Source organism: Furipterus horrens, unplaced genomic scaffold (genome assembly GCF_987537825.1).
Source record: "Furipterus horrens unplaced genomic scaffold, mFurHor1.1.pri manual_scaffold_11, whole genome shotgun sequence".
In the NCBI taxonomy this organism is placed as follows: domain Eukaryota; kingdom Metazoa; phylum Chordata; class Mammalia; order Chiroptera; family Furipteridae; genus Furipterus; species Furipterus horrens.
The window spans coordinates 19,476,665-19,497,624 of record NW_028327181.1 but is presented as its reverse complement, the minus strand read 5'-3'; the positions used below and the strand labels follow the sequence as shown (position 1 = coordinate 19,497,624).

Genomic DNA, 20,960 nt, shown 5'->3' with positions numbered 1-20,960 from the left:
CCCCACTTTTCTCTGCTCCCATCTTCACCCTCGTTTCCAGCCCTGACACCCTGTGCCAGGCCTGTTTGCACGGCTGGTGGTCCTTCCACTGGAGAGTTTGCTCCTTTCTCCTGCTGAGAACTCCCCATCTGCTGTGTACCCTCCCATGGTCACCTTGTTCCTGGTAACAGGTGTGAAATCGATACTTAGAGCATTGTCCCCAGTGGCTTTCCTCTATGTAAATGTGGCCTGATGTGGCAGCAGCTGTGCCTAGTGCTCCTTCCCCTCCTCCATTGTGTAGGCAGGGCCCTTCCTTCAGAGGCCAGCCAGCTTTACTACAGGGTCTCCCTAGAATGGGGTTTCCCTTCCAGCTCTCTTTGTATGACACTCCCTTAGGTTATTTCCTCATCTGTTTGAAACATTTTCAGTTGCGTGTGCTGATGAAATCAAACCTGCCTGTACCTCAGCATTGATCCTGCTTCCCCGCCTCCTCAGAGAGAGTCCGGTTCCTTCCAGTTGTCCTCATCCCTTCTCTGCAGACCTTCCTAAAGACCACTTTAGGGCGCACTCTTGGGCCAGGGACCGGATCTCCGCCTGCAGGTGTACAAGATGTGAAGACCCTTTGGGTCCCTTCCCTCCTTTCACGCACTGCCCCCTGGGCCACTCCGGGGCCCTCCGTTCCCCACCTTTCGACCCCACTGGGCCCCGCCCCTTTCTCTCTTTTTTGAGCCCATTGCCCCTCCCCCACCGCCCCTGCCCTGAGCCCTAGGATCCCAGGCCCTTCCGAGGCCCGACGCTCAGGTACCAACCCCGAGCCCCACCTCTTGGTTTAGCCAATGGTACACTAAACTCCTTAAATCCCGCCCCCACCGGGCCCGCTTCTCACCGTCCTGATATTAGGCCTCGCCCCTTTCGGGCACTACAGCACAGCTCCGCCCCAGCTCGGCCAATAGTCCGCACACAGTGGGAACCGCAGGCCACGCCCCTCCTCAGCACTCATTGGCCAGCACCAGTGTAGGGGGCGGGAGGCGGAGCGTCGCGGAGCAGAGCAGGACGGCCGCCATCTTGCGCGGAGCAGGGCTCGGAACCCGAGGTTGCAGCCGAGAGTGCGCGCTAGTCCGCGGCCCAGTTCAGCCGCGGCCCAGTCGGAGCCCTTCTTCGCTGCTTCTTCGCACCCGATCCCACCCCGGTCCCATCCCCGTCCCGGTCCCCCGACCCTGAGCCAGGCCCAGTCTGGCCTCCCCGCGGGGTCACGCGGCCGTCCCGGGGACGATGAACGGAGGATAAATGGTGCCCAAGGCAGACAGCGGTGCCTTCTTGCTGCTCTTCCTGCTCGTGCTCACCGTCACCGAGCCGCTGCGACCAGGTGCGCGGCGCGAGTGGGGGCGGGGCGGTCAGCCGGGGGCGGGGCGTGCGGGGTGTGCGGGGCTGAAGTACCCCGGGACTTCGTTCCACCCGGCCGGGGGCGTGCACAGACGGGACCATGCATGAATTTACCAGGGCTCGAGCGCCTCGTACACCATGGAACTTTGTTCTAGAGCGACGTTGCCTTTGGGTCCACGTCTGTGGAGCATTACATGCTTTGAGGTTGAGGGAAGCGAGGGTGGTGGAGTTCTCTAGCCGAGGAGCTGCGCTCTGGACGCGCCCTCTTTTCTGGTTCAGCGGCTGGGGTTAGGCTCAAGGGCTGGGGGTCGAGAGAGCATCTCGTGGAGGCACCTGGTTTCCCTTGCTTCCGCCCAGCCGTGAGTTGGTGTTAGCGTCCCAGGCCCTGGAAACCCCTCGGATGGAAAGCAGTAGCTTGTCGCTTATTGTCACTTAGTGGGTGTTACATTTGAGAAGTACTCAGCTCAGAGACCTGCCCCGAAGAGGTGCTGGGAAGCCAACCGGCATCGCGAGCAGGCCTTTCCTGGGGCAGAGATTAATGCCCTGCTCCGCAGGTGTGTCACAGTAGTAGGAGCCTGGAGTGCCAGGTACTTAGGATTGTTCCTTCTATTTGATGATTAAGTGCCTTTGGAACTCCCCTTGGAACTTAGGTTTCTATAAAAAAGCCTGTGGTGGGGGATCAGAATCATGGTAGCTAGAAGGTCCTAGACAATTTTTCTCTACCTATTTCTGGTGTACCCCTCCTCTGAACTGCAGCAAGAAAATCAAATCCCCAAATACAGGGCTGATTTATCTAACAGGCACAGAGACACAATGCGGGGGGCCCACCATGCTTTTAGGAGCCGGTGAAAATGTGTGACTTCTTTTAAAATAAGCAGAAAAATAAAAACCTTTTAGGTTAAAAAAATGAACTGTACACATATAGGCATTATTTTTATAACAGTGCTGTTGAAAAGGATGACTTTTAATTAAATATTAGAGAGAGAGAGAATGATTTTTTGTTGTTCCACTTATTAATGCATTTATTGATTGATTCTTGTATGTGTTCTGACCAGGTATCAAAGTGGCAATCTTGGTGTATCAGGATGACACTCTAACCAACTAAGCTGCTCAGCCAGGGCCAAAGTATGCCTAACTTAAAAAAAAAAAAATTAATGCAGGAAGGGGTCCACGAAAGTGGAAGTGCTCAGGGCCATTTTCTGTGAGCACCGTCAGACCTCAGTGGGTAAAGGCAGGTTGGGAGCACAGTGGTGTGTGGCCCTCCATTGTGCCCTAGCCAGGCTCCTCCCCCAGACACACTGAACCACTCTACTCCCTCGTGTCTACCTAGTGGCCAAGGCCCTGGGCCCACACTCAATCCTGGAGTCTCTCCAGTGATTCTTCTCTGGGCTTCTTGAGTAGAGCTGGTTGCTTTTGATGTTCTCTGGGCAGCAGGGTGACTGGTTCTGGGTTAGCCTTGGTAGGAATGGAAGCCAGGAAAAGGGCCACCTGTCTAGGAAAGTACTGTATGGGCTCTTGGGGAGCAGAGCCAATGGATTGTGGACTGTTGTGATTAAGTCCTTTAGAAAACATGTCTAAACCTGTAGAGAGGTGAGACATCATTCTGTTCTGGCTCATCATCTTTGCACATCAGGTCTCCAGGCTGAGGGGTGAAGCCATGCATCATGCATGCCTATCTTCCTTGGGGTGCCTCTGGTTCCAGGTCCAGCATCTCCTGCCTGGATGATAGAGATGATGAATATCCCCAGCTCCTTTTCTGTTTGTCCACATATCCTGCCAAGTGGCCAGCAGCAATTGAACAAGCATCTAAGTGTTCAACGCCTGCCCATCACTAGGAATGCGCAAACGGAGAGAATAAGCCCCTCCCTCTGGGAGTACCTTTTAGGTGTGGAAGGAGAGATTGGGTGTAAATCAGTCCGCTGAGTGTGGGGGCCCAGGCGGGCGGCAGAAGTGACAACCATTTGTATCTGAGAAGCAGGAGAGGGCTTCACAGAAGACAGCACACTTAGGTTTGAGTTGGGACAGGAAGGCAGCTCTGGCAGAGGGAGTTAAGTTACCCTTTTCATCCCATGACTCTCCAGATCAGAACTTCGTAGTGGGACCCGAGGTAGCAGGGGGCTGTGGTATCTTGCTGTGCAAAATTGGGGGACTCTTACTGGCTCCCTGACTTTTGTTTGGGCAGCAAGGGCACATCTCACTCTGGGTCAGATGGTCTCCTTGTGTGCTGTGTGTGCTCTGTGTCCTTCCAGGCAGGGGTCTGCTGGCTGCCATTTTTGAGGGGATGCTTCTTTGGTTTTTGCCTGCGTTCTTTCTGTTGGAATCCTGACTTAGACCCATACTTGGGTGTGAGAAGGGCACCAGTCAGAACCTGCTTCCCAGAAGGAGGGAGGGAGGAGGCAGGCGGGTGTGGAGGGTGACTTCTGGTTTCTGCCAGGTGGAACCCTTGAGGATGGGGACTAAGCCACTTTTGGCTCCTCTCTGATGCAGGCCAGGGCATGAGGCCTTTCACAGACTGGGGGCAATGGTCAACAAGAGTGTGTTGAACTTGAGTTTTTGCCAAAGTTTATTTTAAATGCATGTCTGATATTGCTTGAGAATGTGTTACATGCCACGCTGTTGTGGTACCAACACAAGTGTTGATTAACCTGACTCTCAGATGGTCCCTGTGAGGTAGATACTGTTATTAACCCTATTTACAGATGGGGAAATGAATACGGAGAGCTCATTAAGCTAAGTGGTTGAGATGATATTCAGTCCTTGAAGTCTAGCCTGACCCCATCATGCACCCCTCCTAGGGGCTTGTGCCACCCTTAAACCCTGCTGTGGAGCCCCAGAGTGCCTCTCTTCTGATGGACCCAGTGGTTCACCAGGTGGGGATGCTGAAGCTTCTTCCATCTGAATAACCTGGTCTGAGAGAGAGAACCAACCCTTTCCCAAATTCCTTTTGTGGTTAACCATAATGACCAATGAAGATGTGCATTATGTCTACCAGGGATGTGGTGAGAAAGAAAGGTTGGGGATCTCTGCCTAAGGATGACAAACACAGAGGGGCATTTAGGGGTCTCTGACTGTGATATCATGTCACCGACTCTTTATTTGTACAGGGAATGCAGCACCAATTGCTGATTTTAAGCCTGCGTTTTTCTAGCATCAATTATGAAAGAAAATCATGCCACAGCTCCCTCCAGGCTGATCCTACCGTACTACATAGCTGAGAAAACATTTACTTTCCCTGACTAAATCATGTTCTCAACTGAAGTCTGCAGCCCAAGAAAAGGCTTGTGCTTGGGCAGGCCTCCTGGTGAGGTAGCAGGACTGGAGCTGTGTTCCTTGGGAGAAAGAAAGCCTACTGGGAAAGACAAATGACTTGTATGAAGTCACGTTGCTGGTGAGCAGCACAGTTGGGATTCAAACCCAGGTGAGCTAGCTTCTAGTTAAGGGTTCTTTCCCTTTGGCCATTAGGGACCCTGAGGGGTCTGCTGGGTATGCTGAACTGGTAAGTCCTCAGTGAGTTGAGAAGTGGCCATAGTACCTGACCTCTGGAACAACATATCCGTTAATGAATAGGATGTGTGTGAATATTTTATAAGCAGAAATGGCTGGAAACTTATATAAGTAGCTGGAACATTGAGCCTGCACCTAGGGTGGCCGGGTGACCTCTCAGTTTGGAGCTCTTCCCTCCACAGCCTACCACCCTGTAACACTATAGAACTTGCCCTGCTAGCAGACTGGGCTTTGGGCTTTACAATTCTATTCCTTTTAGTTGGAAAGTAGTGTCACACTTATCAACCTCACTAGCTAATGAATTTTCTTTTTTTTAAACAACAAAAATAAACATTTTGTGGGTGAAATAACTTCAAACTTACAGAAAAATTTCAAGAATTAGTGCAGAGAACCCTTGAATATTCTGTACTAGTTGTACCTATTGTTAACATTTTACTTAACTTATCCCCACTGTGTGTCCGTACTCACACATAAGAATGTATGCATGCACATAATTTTTTTCTGAACCTTGACAGTAAGCTGCATATGTCATGTCTCTTTCCCTCTGATCACTTCAGAGAGCAGGAGGAGGCTCCTGGGACTTAGTGCCCCTGAGATGTAGGGTGATGCTCCCTACCCAGTTGCTTGCATTCGCCCTGTAACTAGCCCTCACTATCACCTGCTGTGTGCCAGGCACTGTGTCAGCCACAGATGGTGTTGAGGGCACAGGATGTGCTGTGGTTAAAGCTCCTTTTGGCCCAGGTGGCAGCTAGTCCGGGTTAGTGTTTCAGTTGGTGGGTTCTAGTCTTAGGAATGAAGAATATGCTGTTGTCTTAAACTTTGGCAAATGTGTCTGTACCTTCTTGCTCCTGTTAGGCTGTGTCTGCTGTTCCTCTGGTCCAGGTCATTCTTGCCTGCAGCATTGTCCTGCTTTCCAGGTCTAGCTCCTTGGCACTGTCTTCTCACTGCCCTCCCCTGGCAGATCTGCAGCACTTACTGAGTGCATACATCATGGGAGGAGATCTAGCTGTGGGCCTTCCCTGCACACATATCTTACCTCTCTTCCTCTCCCTGTCTTTGGATAAGGAAACACTTAATAAGATTCTTGACTCTTAAGTGGAATGTGTCAGTGACAACATTTAGGACCTAGTAGATAGCAAGGGACTGATTGAATGTCTTTTCCTTGGTGTGCTGCTACATTGTTCCCTTGCCACATATGCTTTTGTGTTTTGGTTGCTGAAAAGCTGGTGACCAATCCCTTCTCCTTCCTGCAGAGCAGGTTAATAATCCCAAGAGGCCACTTTGGAGCCAACAGTTTGCCAGAGTGAAGGGTAGGATCACAGTATGGTTTTTATGTAATGCCCATATTTTTGTTTCTGTGTGATTTACCAATTGATTTGGGATATTTAGCAAAAGACAGTTCTGCCGCTCCAAGATGGGCCACAGTCTGAGCAGGGCAAATTCAAGGGAGGGTGAATGGCATGCTGGCAGTAGTCAGAGTACAGCTCTCTGGGGACCCAGAGTGTCCTGGGGCTTCTGGGCATTGTCCTGGGAAAAGGAAAGCCCAGGTCTGGCATTACTTTAAATGAACTGCCTGTATATAGAGTGGCTGCGGATAGATAAATCAAGTATTGTAGTTTAAGGACAGGGGCCCTAGAGCCGCACTGCTTGGTGTCAAGTCTCGCTCTGCTACCCAATCTGTGACTTCTCTGTGCCTCAGTTTCCTTACCTGTAACCTGGAGATAACAGAACTTCATAGAGATGTGAAAGTTAAAATGGGTAGGTATAAAGTTCAAAGAAGCGTCTCATGTAAAGCAAATGCTTCATAAAGGCCAACTGTAAATGTTATCCATGAATGGGTATTAGGAAGTGTAGGGACACCCCCTAAACTGTACGCAGGACTCCGCACACACACATAAGGGCATATTTATCAGGAGAAGGTCCGGTTCATGTGTTGTCCCCCTTCCCCCGCAGACAGCAGAGCACAGTGGCTTTTAGCAGTGTCTGATACATAGCGCTGAATGAATCTAGCCATTTCTAATGGTCTGGGTGGGGGTGGGGAGTTAGCTTGTGGAGAGTCACCAAACAGCCGAAGCACTTTGGACAGGGCTAGGATTGTTCATAGTGACATGTTTTGCTCTTTGTCACGTTCATGCTATGCCTCCTGGGTCTGGTCTGACACAGAGCGGGCACTCAGAAATCAGTTATTGAGTAAATGTACAAATGGCTATTTATATTTTGACATAAAGAGCAATAGCTCCCTTAGCCAGTGGGCCTTGCAGCTGCCCCTGGGGTGGGGGCGAGGACAGGAGCCTTGTGGCTGACTGCAAGAATGCCTATGGAGGACTTGTGTGTGTGTGTGTGTGGGGGGTACTGAAGAGCCAGCTGGCCTGGCCTCGCACTGTGGGGAGCTTGCTTCTGCAGATAGGGGCTGAGCTGAGAGGTGAGGGCAGGTGAGGGCTTCTCACAAATGTGGATCCTTCCTGAAGTTCACCAGCCACCTAATCTGGGGTTTGGAGGCGCTGGGGGCTCCTGCACTTTGGAGCCCCAGGGCCTGGCTGCCTCTCTGATGGCCTTGCCTGACCCTGAGGCTTTAGAAGCTAACTGCCCCCTACATGAGGAAGTGACCTGTTCTTTCACTGGCTATTGCACAGGACAGGTCTTGCTTAAGAGGTGGTAGTGCAGGGGACTGCACACAATCACCTCCTGGCCTTCTCCCTCTCCTCTTGCCTGGTTGGCTGTTGTCTCAGTGAACCTGGATTGGTTGTTGTCCTTAGTGTCCCTGCTCCTTTCAGGTCCCTCTCTTTAGGCTGACTTCTAGATCCCTGACAGCCAGCCATCAGTTCGATAAGTTTCTTGTCTTTCTGGCCTCAACTGTTGACTGCTCTGTGTTAGACAGGACAGAGCTGAGAGCTGAGTCCCCCAGTGGGTGTGCTGGGCCAAGGCAGCGTCCAGGTCCACCCTGCACTCCCACCTTGTCTCAGAAGCCTTGTTACCTGGGGGACTTTCCTTAGGAGGTCATCACTTGTGGGGAGCATTGCCTGGGGCTGCCCAGGGCCTTGGGCATCCCAGAGGGCCAGCCAGGAGACATGAACTTCTAGGACCCCTGCGCACTTAGATTGATATCAGGTCTCCTGATGCAGAGTCCTTTCGAGTGTCACTGGCCACTTCTAGGGTCCGTGGGTCAGTTGGAATATCTACAAAGCTTTGTGGTCTTAGAAGACAGAAGAAGAGGACTAGAAGTACCTGAAAGGGATGAGGCTCGCCTGGGGCCCCAGGAAGGCTTTTTCTGCAGCCCTTAATAGTTTGTTGGCCACCCCTGGGAGGGGGAGACAGTCATCAGATTTCCTTCCACCCTGTTGGTGTGAAGGATGCATGTGCAGACTGTGGTGGTGAGCCCCAGTGAAAGCTCAGGACAGTAGGGAAAACATTCATAAACAGTATTTTACATAAATGGAATTAATACTTTTTATACAACTTTTTGATGTTTTCATTTGACAGTGTTTTGAGGACCTTTGTAAGTCACCTCAGAGACCTCTTATGTAGATTTTTCATTAACAGAAGCTGCAATTTAGTGAGATTTATAGCTAGAGATGGTATAGGCTAGGGGACTCAACTCATGAAGTACACAAACAGTACTTTTTTTTTTTTTTAAGATTTTACTTACTTTTAGAGAGAGAGGGAGAAGGGGAGAAAGAGAGAGAGAGAAACATCAATATGCAAGAGATACATCAATCGGTTGCCTCTTGCACACCTCCAGCTGGGGACCAGGCCTGCAACCCGGGCACGTGCCCTGACTGGGAATCAAATCATTGATCTTTTAGTTCCCAGGCTAGCACTCAAACCACTGAGCCACACCAGCCAGGGCACAAGCAATACTTTCAACTGACTTCCTCGACTCTCATGAATTTGTCTCATTTGAAAACTATATCTGCAGTTACTCCAGTTTGGACCCCTGGATTTGTGCTATAACTCAGATTTTTGTGCTTATTTATCTAAATTGCTTAATTTCACCAAGGATAATTTAGAATTTGAGTGAACATTTTGGGGAACTTTGACATGAACAAACTTATTTTTACCTTAAGGGCAAAGCTGAAACCAAATCCTAAAGATCCATTGGTCTTTTTTTTAATTGGCATAAGGAGACCTTAATTCCAAAAATAATTAAGATTTCAAAACATCCCCCTTCAGAGTGATACAGGGGATATTTCATTCTTTTTAAAAAGAAAAACTTTTTACTTTGGAAACATCTCATACCTACAGAAAAGTTGTAAGAACAGTATGAACTCCAGCTGTATGTAGTTCACCTAAATTTACCAGTTAACATTTGACTCAACACGCGTTTGCACAGGCTCTCTCTGTGTACGCAGATATAATATCTGTAAACACACACACACTTTTTTTCCAGAACTACTTGAAACTAAGTTGCAGACATCATGACCCTTCATTTCTAAATCCCTCAGTTTATATTTCCTAAGAGCAAGGCCATTCTTTTTTTAAAAATATTTATTTATTTTTAGAAAGAGGGGAAGGGAGAGAGAAAGAGAGGGAGAGAAACATGAATGTGTGGTTGCCTCTCACACACCCCCAACCGGGAACCTGGCTTGCAACCCAGGCATGTGCCCTGACTGGGAATCAAACCAGCGACACTTTGGTTCGCAGGCTGGTACTCAATCCACTGAGCTACACCAGCCAGGGTGAGCAAGGCCATTCTTACAAGCAAGATGCAGTTACCAAATTTTTGAAGTTTAATATTGATGTAGTACAGTTAGCCATATCCTCATTTTACCAGTTGTTCATTTACAGTGTATATTTTTTCCCAATCCAGGATCTAATCTGGGATTGTGTGTTGTATTTAATGGTCATGTGTGTTTAACCTTTTAAAATCTGGAACAGCTCTCCAGCTATTTTTGTCTTTCATGGCATGGACATTTTAAAGAGAACAGGCCATTTTATAGAATATTCCTCATTTTGGGTTTATCAGATTGTTTCCTCGTGATCAGACTGATTTGGTGCATTTTTGGCTGGAGTGATCCCCCAGCACGCTGAACCCTCCTCAGTGCATGCATTGGGAGGTACAGCTTATCCATTTGTTCCAGCAATAGAACAAACCTTCACTTCATTTCCCTACTGGAAATGTGCCTCTCTCCCTTGGTGATGGGCAAGTACCCAAAAGGGAGATAGGTAACCTCACCTAGTGGTTTTACGCATCTATTGATGATTTTTTCCTGAATCAGTTATCACTGTGATGATTGTTAAATGGTGATTTTTCTCTAACCATTCTTTTAGTAGTAGTCTACTATAAAAGAGTTTTCTGTTTTTATTTTTTAGTGTCAATATGGATTCATGGATTTTTTTAAAATTCAATGTGTTATATAGTCTTATTGTCATTCATTTTGATGGTTATATTGTAACTAATTTGAACAGTGGAAACCCCTTCAGACTTGCTTCTTTGTCCTTCTGTCAGGTCCCCATCCATTCTAGACATTCCTTATTACCAAGCTCATGTATTTTTCCTGTCTCAGGCATCTTTCCATGGATCACTGGTTCCTTTGAGTGGAAGGTGGTATTTAGAAGCCAAGATTTTGGTGCTAGGTGTGCTTATGACTATTAAAATGTTGCTGCTACTAAGGCTTTTAGTACGGCTGGGATGTGTGCACACACACCTGTTCCTGTGTGTCTCTTTTTGTATAGTTTCATACAGTTTTAGTTCCAACCTAGCATCACAGGATCTTGTTTGCTTTCCCCTTTTCATATTTGTATCTCTCCTTTTTTATTGTGATAAAACTGGCTTCCATCAACATCGGTAGACTTACTCATTTGCTTACTCCTACAGTGCACACAGAATACTTTAAGGAGTGGCACACCCATTGCCACTACCAACAGTGAACCAACTGAGTAGAACTTTGGACCTTTTTTTTCCCAGCCCTTTTAAAATTTAGACTGATGATGTATACTCAAAAGTTCTGGGTGCAAAATCTGCTTGGATTAATTCTCTTCTCTTTTCTGTGTGTTTGTTATACAGTTAGGTTCAAAGCCATATTGATTCGAAACCACCTTTATTAAAATAAATAATATCGAGAGGTATTTATTGTCTCATTTTTATAACAAGCTTCTATTTCATTACAGTAATTTGTAAGGAAACATCTCATTTTGAATAGGTTGTGTTTTACTGAGTGAATTAACATTTTTTTTAGAATGAATATTTATAGTTTAACATGTCAACTCTCATTAGTATATATTGCTATTTGCTTAAAATGTTTTTTCCAGTTTTGCTTCTGTGGTAAGAAAAGAATTATGTATTAGTAAAAAGAAAATCCAAGTAAAATTTGTAATAATTGCACCTTTAGGTTTTTGGTATTAATAAATACTATTAATTATTTTGTTAACCTTAATACCTTCTTTAAATTTTACTCCCCCTCACCCAAGGCTATGTTTATTGATTTTAGAAAGAGAGGAATGAGGGGGGAGAGAGAGAGAGCGAGAGAGAGCACAAGCGACCATTTGTTTATCTTCTTTTGAGAAGCATCTCTTCAAATCGTTTACCTATTTTTATGGGGTTGTTTGCCTTTTCATTGCTTATATTTATTGAGTTTTAGAAATTCTTTGTATATTCCAGTTAAAATTTCTTAGCTATGTTGCAGATATTTTCAATGACCTACCCATTAATTTGCTTAACTGTACTTTAAAAAATATCTTTTATTTATTATTTTAAAAAATTTTAAACTTTTTAATTGAATTTATTGACATTGGTTATCTGTTTTATTTTTTAATTTAGTACACTAAAATTCATTCTTTTTGGTATATTATTTTTGAGCTTTGACAAATGTGTAGAGTTATATAATCAACCCCACACTTAAAGTACAGAACAAAGTTCCATCACCAGGTCCTTCTTGCTGCCTCTTTGTAGTCAGTGCCACCCCCTACCTGAGGTTCCTACCTGACAACCACTGATCTTTTGATGAAGTTCAGTTTATAACATTTTTTCTTTTATAGTGTTTTGGTGATGTATGTAAGCACTCTGCCTAACCCAGGTTCACAAAGACTTTCTTAGGTTTTTCACTAGAATTTTTATAGTCTTAGGTGTTACATTTAAGTCTGATGTGTTTTGCATTAATTTTTATATCTGATAAGAGATATGAGTTGAGGTTCATTTTTGATAAGTGGATATCATTTGATAAGTAGATGTCAAATTGTTCCACCAGCATTTGTTGAAAGATTACCTTTCTCCATTGAATTGTTTTTGTACCTTTGTCAGAAATCAGGTGGCCACATTTGTGTGTTTATTCTCTGGGCTCTGGATTCTGTTCCATTGATCTGTGTATCTTTAGTGAACTCCTGATCAAAGAGGTTGTTAATTTTGAAGAAATCCATTTTACAAATTTTTTTCTTTTATGGCTACACTTTCTGTGCTTCTCTATGAAATGTTTGCTTACCTCAAGTTGGGAAGATCTGCCTCCTTATTAGACTGTGAGCTCCGTGAAGGCAGAGACCTTGTATTTTTTGATCTGCTCTTTTCACCTGCCTGTAGCACAGTTCTTGACCCCCCGGGCATGCAGCTGTGTTTGTTGAAGGAGGTAATGGGTGTGTCTTAAGGATTTAAATATAATGTATTTGATACTGTTGCCTGGCACGTGCAAAATGAACATTCAGGAATCTGATTTTACTACAGCTGTTGTTTCTCTTGAGAAGAACTAGCTACACTATACTGTGGCTGTCATCAAAATGTGGTGTGAGTGTTGGAATGAATTGGTGGTAGATGTTATATCAAATGTGAGATAGCTATTTCTCCAGTTCTACCCTGCTCTCTTGCTCTGGTCTTAGTCCTAAGTATATACCTCCCTCTCCATCCTGCCCTTCAACCTTCACAGACTCACTGCAGATTGCTGTTATTTTTCTGACGTGTCATTCATTTAATAGAATTTTGGTGAACCTGCTTCTTCTTTCCAGTTACATCCTTTTCCTTAGGGCCTCTCCTTCCTCTTCTAGTATAACTTACTTTAACCAGAGCCTTCTTCCCCAGCCATCGACCTAAGGAGAAATTGGAGGGCAGGTCAGAGCTGACAAGCTGGTGTTCAGGCTGGGCAGTGTCTGAGGATGGAAGGGAGCAGGTGGCAGCAGCTTTCTCTCTTGCATGTAGAAAATGCTTGTTATTTGTGAGAAATAAATACTGAAGTTCGGCCTTGTCACTTTGTTCTGGTGTGGCGTTCCCTAGTGTCTTGTCTTATGACTCTTTGGCTGATAGGAGAAAGTAGCTAACACTGCCTCTGAGCTCTGCAGCCCTCCTGAGTTGGTCACCTGCCTGTTCTCTCACACACTCTGGTCAGATGAGCCTCCGCTCCCACATGGGGAGCTGAGTGTGATTCTCTTTGTGCCCCAGGGGCTGTTTGGAAATGGGTTTGGTGGTCACAGTGACTGGGGAGCTACTGGCATTTAGGGAGGCATATCAAAGAACTTGCGGTTATATTTCAAAACCACAGCAGAAACCCTGGTCGGGTGACTCAGTTGGTTGGAGCGTTGTCTCGTATACTAAAAGGTTGTAGGTTCAATTCCCAGTCAGGGAACATACCTAGGTTGCTGGTTTGATCCCTGGTCGAGGCACGTGTGGGAGGTAGCTGATCAGTGTTTTTCTCTCATATTGATGTTTCTCTCTCCCCTCCTCTGTCTCTCCCCCACTTCTCCCCCTCTCTCTAAAATCTATAAACATATCCTCGGGTGAGGATTAAACACACATACCCCCAAGTGTTTTGTGTTCCCAGTATATTTGGTACAGATCCCCATTGGCAGACAGGCACTCCTGGTTCCTTGGGTATTTGTGGGTTGGCCTCTACAGAGGCTCAGCATTTCATAAGTCCTGTCTTCTGTCTTCACAAAGAGGAAATGGGTCAGAATCAGAAGTTTGGACCTAGTCCACGCCCCAAATCAGCATGAAGGACATCCTGGCAGCGGTAGCTTTGATTCCAGTCCAATTCCTGACCTGCCATCCTCAGCTGTGCTGGCTTTGGGGTTGGGGCTTTGGGTGAGAGAGCACAGAGCCTGGCTTCTGGCTTCTGTTCTGCGGCTGCCAACATGACACAGGACATGGAGCAGGCGTCGAACTGGATCCTTCCTTTAAATTTTACTAATAAAACTTCAGTCCCTTAGTTTTCTCTAAGCCATACATGTCTTATCCCCCTTGAGCTCTGGGCCCTGGTGTGAAAATAGTGGGGCCAGTTGGGCTCTGAGCTCCTCCCAGCTTGATATTCAGATGCTGGTGGCCCTCTGCTGCAACCCTGGTACCTGCCAGAGCTGAGGGATGCCCAGGCCTACCGTTAACAGCAGCCTGGACTGGACTTTGCTGCTGAGACCTAGCGATGGGCCATGCTGTGCAAAGCCCCTATTCCTTGGTCCCTGCCCCTATCTTCCCTTTCTCCATGTGGGTCCTTCTGAGAGAAATTGCCTTTTCAAAGATCCTCAAGAATTATTCCAATGGATGGAATACATGAAACTGTTGAGCAGCTAAGCACTGTTTTAGTGGATTTCTCTTTTGGACCTTGCAACTCTCCCCCCGCTACCCCACCCCCACTTCAAAAATTAGGATAGCAAGACAAGGATGATCACCATGTTTCACAGATGAAGGAATGAAACCCAGCAAGGCTGAGTAGGTATCATGGCTGATATGGGGCTTCACTGTGGTTTGGGAGCGGGACCTATAGTTTTCTGAGGGACAGATCATCAGGGCCTATTTCAAGGCTGATACGTTGTGTCAGGAAGCTGCAGGAGCAGGGAGGTTGCAGGCAGACCTGCTAGAGCCATGAAGTGACAGTCACTAGGAAAGGGCCAGAGGGACTACAGGGAGCCGTAGGGACTGCTGAGCCAGGGCTCCTAAGAACCGGAGTGCAGGGCTGTGTTGGAGGTAGTCTGGAGGTGGTCCTTCATCTCATGAAAGGACAAATGGCATTTAGAGCACTGTAGAGAACGTGGGAAGATTATAACATAATAACAGTGTGTTCTGGAATGACCGCCTGTGGATTGTTGCAGATGCCAGACAGTGCTTTCCCTCACCTGGTTTACCTTCCCAAGCCCATTCTCTGTCCTGCTGCTGGTTGACGTTCTAGTGCAGCTCTCCCCAACTGCCAGCAGCATCCACGCCTGGAGCTGCAGCGCATCCATGGAAGCCATCTGGTCCCGCGGTACCTTTTGGTCTGAAATCCCACTGAGCCCGGCTGAACAGAGTGCTCCTTTCATGCTTGGTGGCACTTGTCCAGGCTGGGCCCTTGGCCAGTAGGCCTTCCCCGTGTTCACTGGTGGTTCGGGTACTGCCTATTCTGAGGCCTAGTTTAAGCCCCTTATTCTCACCTTCTTACCTCAAGACACAGGTAACCCTTCTTCAGAAAGCCTGCTTAGCAGGGATGCCCTCTGTTTGTATTTTTAGTGACCTCCGTTGTAATCAGTGGTCTTTTTCCCTCTTGAAGGTGTCCAGAGAAAAGACAGCTGGCCCAAGTTCCATGGTGCTGGATAGGACCCAGCATCCCACGGGAGCTCTCTAGAGTTGTCATATCACTTGTACAGCAGGGCCCAGCCAGCACTTATTTTCAGATCCTCTCCCTTTCTTTCAAGTGTTGTGCTGGTTAACCCTCTCTGTCCCAGTACTGCCCTGTGCAGGAGGCAGAATGAGTACTTGTGGGAACTTCATGCCCTGCTGGGAAGCAGCTATTAGCCCTTTCCAGGAACAATGTCTGTTGCAACAATCTGGCTACACTGCCCACTGAGAAGCTGGGATCTCTGGTCCCAGGGTGTGGTGGGGGCTCAGCATTTGTGTAGGGGCTGTGTCTGAGGATCTCTGTCCGCTAGTGGAGGCCATGGAGTGGGCTATGGACAGTGGGAAGAGATGGGATAGAATTCTCTTCTGCATTTCTTGGCAGGAAAGTTTTCTATTTCCTGAGCAATGTGACTGCACATGTGCACTTCCGCTGTACTGTCTTCCTCTGTGTCTTTGTGGGCAGATATTGAGAAACCAATTCTGAACAGCTTAGACAGCATATTAAATTTCACACGGTAATCTGAGACAGCTCAGTTTACATAATTCAAAATGAGGCCAAGGCTTGCCTCATTTATGTAGAAAGACTGTATTGCAGAGACTTGTAAATTTCTACAGGGCATGAATCCTTTATTTCCCACACATTGCATAATTTAAAACAGTAGTTTTTCAGGTGTGAACACGTTCTGGGGAAGGGGGCTCTGCAAGGTCAAAACTATTTTCTTAATAATACTGAGGTGTCATTTGCCCCCCTCTCTTATTCTCTCACAAGTGCACAGCAGCATTTCCAGAGGCTGCATGACAGGTATTGACAGCTAAATGGGATGTGTGCTTGGGGTTCCTTTTCTCTCTCTCTTAAAGGATTTTTTAAAATCTTAGCAAAATGCACATAACATAAATTTTACCACTTTGGACTTTGCTAGGTAGCTCAGTTAGCTGGAGTGTCGTCCCAGTGTGCCAGTATTGGGGGTCAGGGCACATACAGGAATCAACCAGTAAATATATGGATAAGTGGAACAACGGATAGATGTTTCTCTCTCTCTTTCTCTTTTTCTCTTTCTTCCCCTTTCTTGCTAATCAATCATTAAATATATAGAAAAAGAAAAAAATTACTTTAACCATTGTTAAGTGTACACTTGAGTGGCATTAAACACCCAGTGTTTATTTCCAGACTGGGACTCTGTACCCCATCACCTCCCCCAGTTCCTGGCAACCCATGTCTCTGAATTGACCACTCTAGGGACCTCATATAAGTGGAATCATACAGTATTTGTCCTTCCCTGTCTGGCTTACTTCAAGCACCATAACACCCTTAATTAAGGTTCATTCATTTTGTAGCATGTGTCAGTTTCCTTCTTTTTTACAGCCCAAGACCCAATAGTATTCCGTAGTATGACTAGACCACGTTTTGTTTATCCGTTCATCTGTTGATGAGTGCTGGGGTTATTCCCATCTCATGGCTATTGTGAGTAATGATGCTGTGAACATCAGTGTATGGGTGTGTGCTTGAGTCCCTGCTTTCAGTTCTTTTGGACATACTCCCTAGGAGTGGGATTGCTGAAACATAGAGTAACTCGGTGTTTAACACTTTGGTGAGCGTGTGCTTGGGAATCTTGTGTTTAAAAACATTCCTCAGTTTTGTTTTATTTTAAATTATTTATTTATTTTTAGAGAAGGGGAAGGAAGGGGACCTGGCCTGCAACCCAGGTGTGTGCCCTGACTGGAAATTGAACCAGCAACCCTTTGGTTTGCAGGCCTGTGCTCAATCCACTGACCTACACCAGCCAGAGCTCATTCCTTAATTTTAAGTTCTAACACAGTACAGTAGTCTCTCTCTATATCACGGTTCACTTATCGTGGCCTCACTGTATTGCGAGATTTAAAAAAATATATTTATCGCGGATTTTTCACTATATTGCAGAATTTTGCGATACTGTATATGTATTTATATGCGTAGTATTTATGGTTTTAATGACTTTTACCTAAAATTTTTCAAAAAATATATAAATGATTCTAACATTAGAAGAATATTAAATTGAAATGAAATACCGCACACTGTTTACAGTATGTATTTTTTTTGCGGACGAACGCATACATTATGCTGAAAACAAGATGTACGCTTGAGCTCGTTTGCCTACGTGAGATTGTACACGGCATAGGATTAGCTGATTGGCTCAGTAACCGTAGCATCAGTCTGTCTGCTATCCCGCACTGTGCACATACATTCAGCATCTCGCCTTGTCCACTTTACTCCTACCTCCAATTGCTGTGCATAGTTTTGCTCTGCAGTGTTGCGTTTTGTGAAATTTTCCTTAAAGATGAATTTATTGCAAGCCCTATGATGCCACCCAAACGTTCTGCATCTTCTAAGGATTCTGGCAGTGAACCCAAGGGCCAGAGGAAGATGCTTACCATAAAAGAGAAGGTGGAACTTCTCGACATGTTGAAGGAAGGGAGAAGCTATGCGTCTGTTGGCCGCCATTATGGGATCAACAAGTCTACGGTTCGCTATGTAAAGAAGGACGAGAAGAATATCAGGTCTATGGCATCAGTGACTTTCAACAAAAGAGCAAAGAGGGTGGTTACTTCCCGCAATAAGATCATTGTGAAGATGGAGTCTGCATTAGCTGTGTGGATAAATGATTTCAGAAAAAAGCATATCTCGCTGGATACAAACACCATCTGGACAAAGGTCAAGCAACTGTATGATCATTTAGCAGCAAAAAGAGATGATCATGACAGTGATGAGAATGAAGAACAGGACGATGACGATGACGCAGAAGCAGGACCTTCAAGTGTTTCTCCAACCAGACCAACCCCATTCAGTGCCAGCAAAGGCTGGTTTGACAAATTTCAGAAACGCTTTGGACTCAAATAAGGGAGTGGGAAAGGTTAAGAAGGGACTGGGAATGGTTTATAAGTGTGTGGGAAGGGTTTATGAAGCCTTAAAACATATGTAAATACTAAAATAAATGTAAGGTTCCTACTTCACGGATTTTCACCTAAAAACGTAATAGGGTCTAGAACATAATACCAGGGATCACTGTAATGTTGATATGTTTAACCCTCATAAATTAAAGGTCTTTGAGGTCCTCAGAAATTTTTAGAGTGTAAAGGGGTATTGGGAGCAAAAAAATTGAGAACAGCTAATGTGAGAGAAGTTCTTATTTTGGTGGTGTGGTCTTGCACTTACATGGTAGGGGTATGAGTTATTTACAAAAGCAGCAACAATACATTGGCTAGGAAGAGCCTGCTTAGCTCTCCCATTTTACACCCAGGGGATAGTCATTGCAACAGAAGGCCTGGGACAGGGGCCTTGGCAAAGCCAGTAGTGGGAAGAGTAGGTCACTGTTTTGAGCAACTTTGAGGAAGAAATTGTTCTGGATGCTTTACAAAAGGCTTCAAGAGAACACTAAGGAAGAAAGGAAAGGAATTTGATTCACAGCTAGAGTAATGAGAATTAGAGCCATCAGAATCACTGGCTGATGCACTAAGCAGCTGACTGTGCCTTGGCCTCCCCCACAGGATGCAAGTCCTGGATTTACCCTGCTTTGTTTACTACTCTGACTCAGTCACCTGGAAAGTTGCCTGGCACAAAGTAGGTGCTCAGTAAGTATTTTCTGAATGAGTGATTCACATGTATTAACCAGTTAGTTACACACACTGGATTGATTTCAGAACAGTCCAGACTCTACAGGTGAATCAAGAAGGGAGAGAACCTTCCCCAGGATATCTGAGGATTGTTGACACTTTGTTGTGGACTTAAAGAATAGAGGAAGATCTTTAAGCAGTTCAGTTCATCAACATTTAGCACCTTCCTTTGCTCTGTGTTGGGTGTGAGGTTGAAGTTAAAATGTTATCTCTGCTGTTAAACTCTAGAACATGGCTTGGCAAACTACAGCCTGCAGCTCGCCTCTTGTTTTTGTTCCAGAGTGGTTCCATTTTGTTTTGTTTTTACATGTTGCTGCATGTATCAGAGTGGTTCATTTGTTTTATTGCCAAGTAATATTCCGGTGTATGGCTATACTACAATTTGTTTATCCATTTACTTGTTTTGGACATCTGGATCGTTTCCAGCTTTTGGCTATTACAAATAAAATTACTCTAACCAGGTCTTTGTATGGACATGTAGTTTCATATTTTTTGCGTAAATAACTAGGAGTGGAGTGACTGGGTCATATGGTAGGTATATAATCAACCTTTTAGAAATTGTTGATTGTTTTCAAAGTAGTTGTACCATTTTGCATTCCCATTAACAATTTAGTAGAGTTCCAGTTACTTCACATACCTGTCCACACTTGGTAGAATTCCTTTTATTTTTAATCACTAATAAGTATGTAATGGTATCGCATCATGGTTTTGATTTCCATTTCCTTATGTGCTTATTTGCCATCTGTACGTCTTCTTTGGTTAAGGGCTCATTAAAATCTTTTGCCCACTTAAAAATTGGGTGGGTTGTTTCCTTTCTTTTTTGGGGAGAGGGTAGGTTGTTTTTTATTAAAATTTGAGAGTTCTTAATATATTCTGGATATAAGTTGTTTATCAGATATTTGATTTGTTTTCTTCCAGTATATGACTTGTTTTTTTATTTTCTTAACAGTGTCTTTTGAAGAAGAAAAGTTGTCAATTTTAATGAAATCCAATTTAACAGCTCTTTCTTTAATGGATCATACTTCTGGTATATGTACCTGAAAAATCTTCACCTAACCCAAGGTCACAAAGACTTTCTCTTATGTCTTCTTCTAGAAGTTTTATATATTTTGTCTTAATTTTTGGTACACAGAATGGATCAAAGTTTTTTTTTTTTAAATGGATATCCAGTTGTCCCAGTACCATTTGTTCAAAGGACTATTCTTTCTCCAGAGACTTGCATAAATCAGTTGCCCACATATGTGTGGGCCTGTCTCTGGACCTCGTTCCATTGATCGTAATGACTGCCTTGATGCTTATGCCATGTTGTCTTGATTACTGCACCTTTATAGTAAGTGCTCATGTCAGGTAGGGAAGGTTCTCCAGTTCTGTTCTTTTCAAAGTTGTCTTGCGTATTCTAAATCTTTTGCATTTTCAAATGAGTTGTAAGAGTTAGTCTGTCACTTTCTACAGAAAGGCCTGCCAGAATATTGATTGGAATTACACTGAATCTGTAATGAATTTGGGTAGAATTGGTATCTTAACAGCATTAAGTTTACTGATCCATGAGCACTTCATGTATCCCTGTAGGTTTAGGTCTTTAAAAAATTTCTCTTAGCAATATTCTGTAATTTTTATTGGATAGAACTTGCACATCTGTCATTACATTTATCCCTAAGTATTTCCTGGTTTTGATGCTATTACGATAATTTTAAAATTAAATTTCTGGAAGATTTAGTATGGAATTGGTATTACTTCTTCCTTAAATGTTTAGTAGAAGTTTCCAGTGAAGCCACCTGGGCCTGGAGTTTTCTTTATGTGAAGTTTTTAAACTAAAAATTCAATTTCTTTTTTAGGTACAAGCCTACTTAGATTATAGATTTTTTGTTTTAAGTGAACATTGGTAATTTGTGCCTTTCAAGGTATTTTTTTTAAAAGATTTTATTTATTTACTTTTAAAAGGGAA

General features: G+C 44.9%; 1 protein-coding gene across 4 annotated transcripts in view; it reads left to right on the top strand.

The window, feature by feature from the left end:
• Positions 1 to 1,009: 1,009 nt before the first annotated feature.
• The window catches only part of DGCR2 (DiGeorge syndrome critical region gene 2), a 59,430-nt gene continuing 39,479 nt past the window's right edge, over positions 1,010 to 20,960 (top strand). For 2 of the 4 annotated variants that reach the window (XM_090290837.1, XM_090290836.1), the window contains exon 1: positions 1,010 to 1,345. In XM_090290837.1, the coding sequence (XP_090146963.1) occupies positions 1,267 to 1,345 (79 nt within the window). In that variant the 5' untranslated portion in view covers positions 1,010 to 1,266. The remainder of the gene's footprint in view (positions 1,346 to 20,960) is intronic. The other 2 variants (XM_090290839.1, XM_090290838.1) reach the window with 1 other exon arrangement.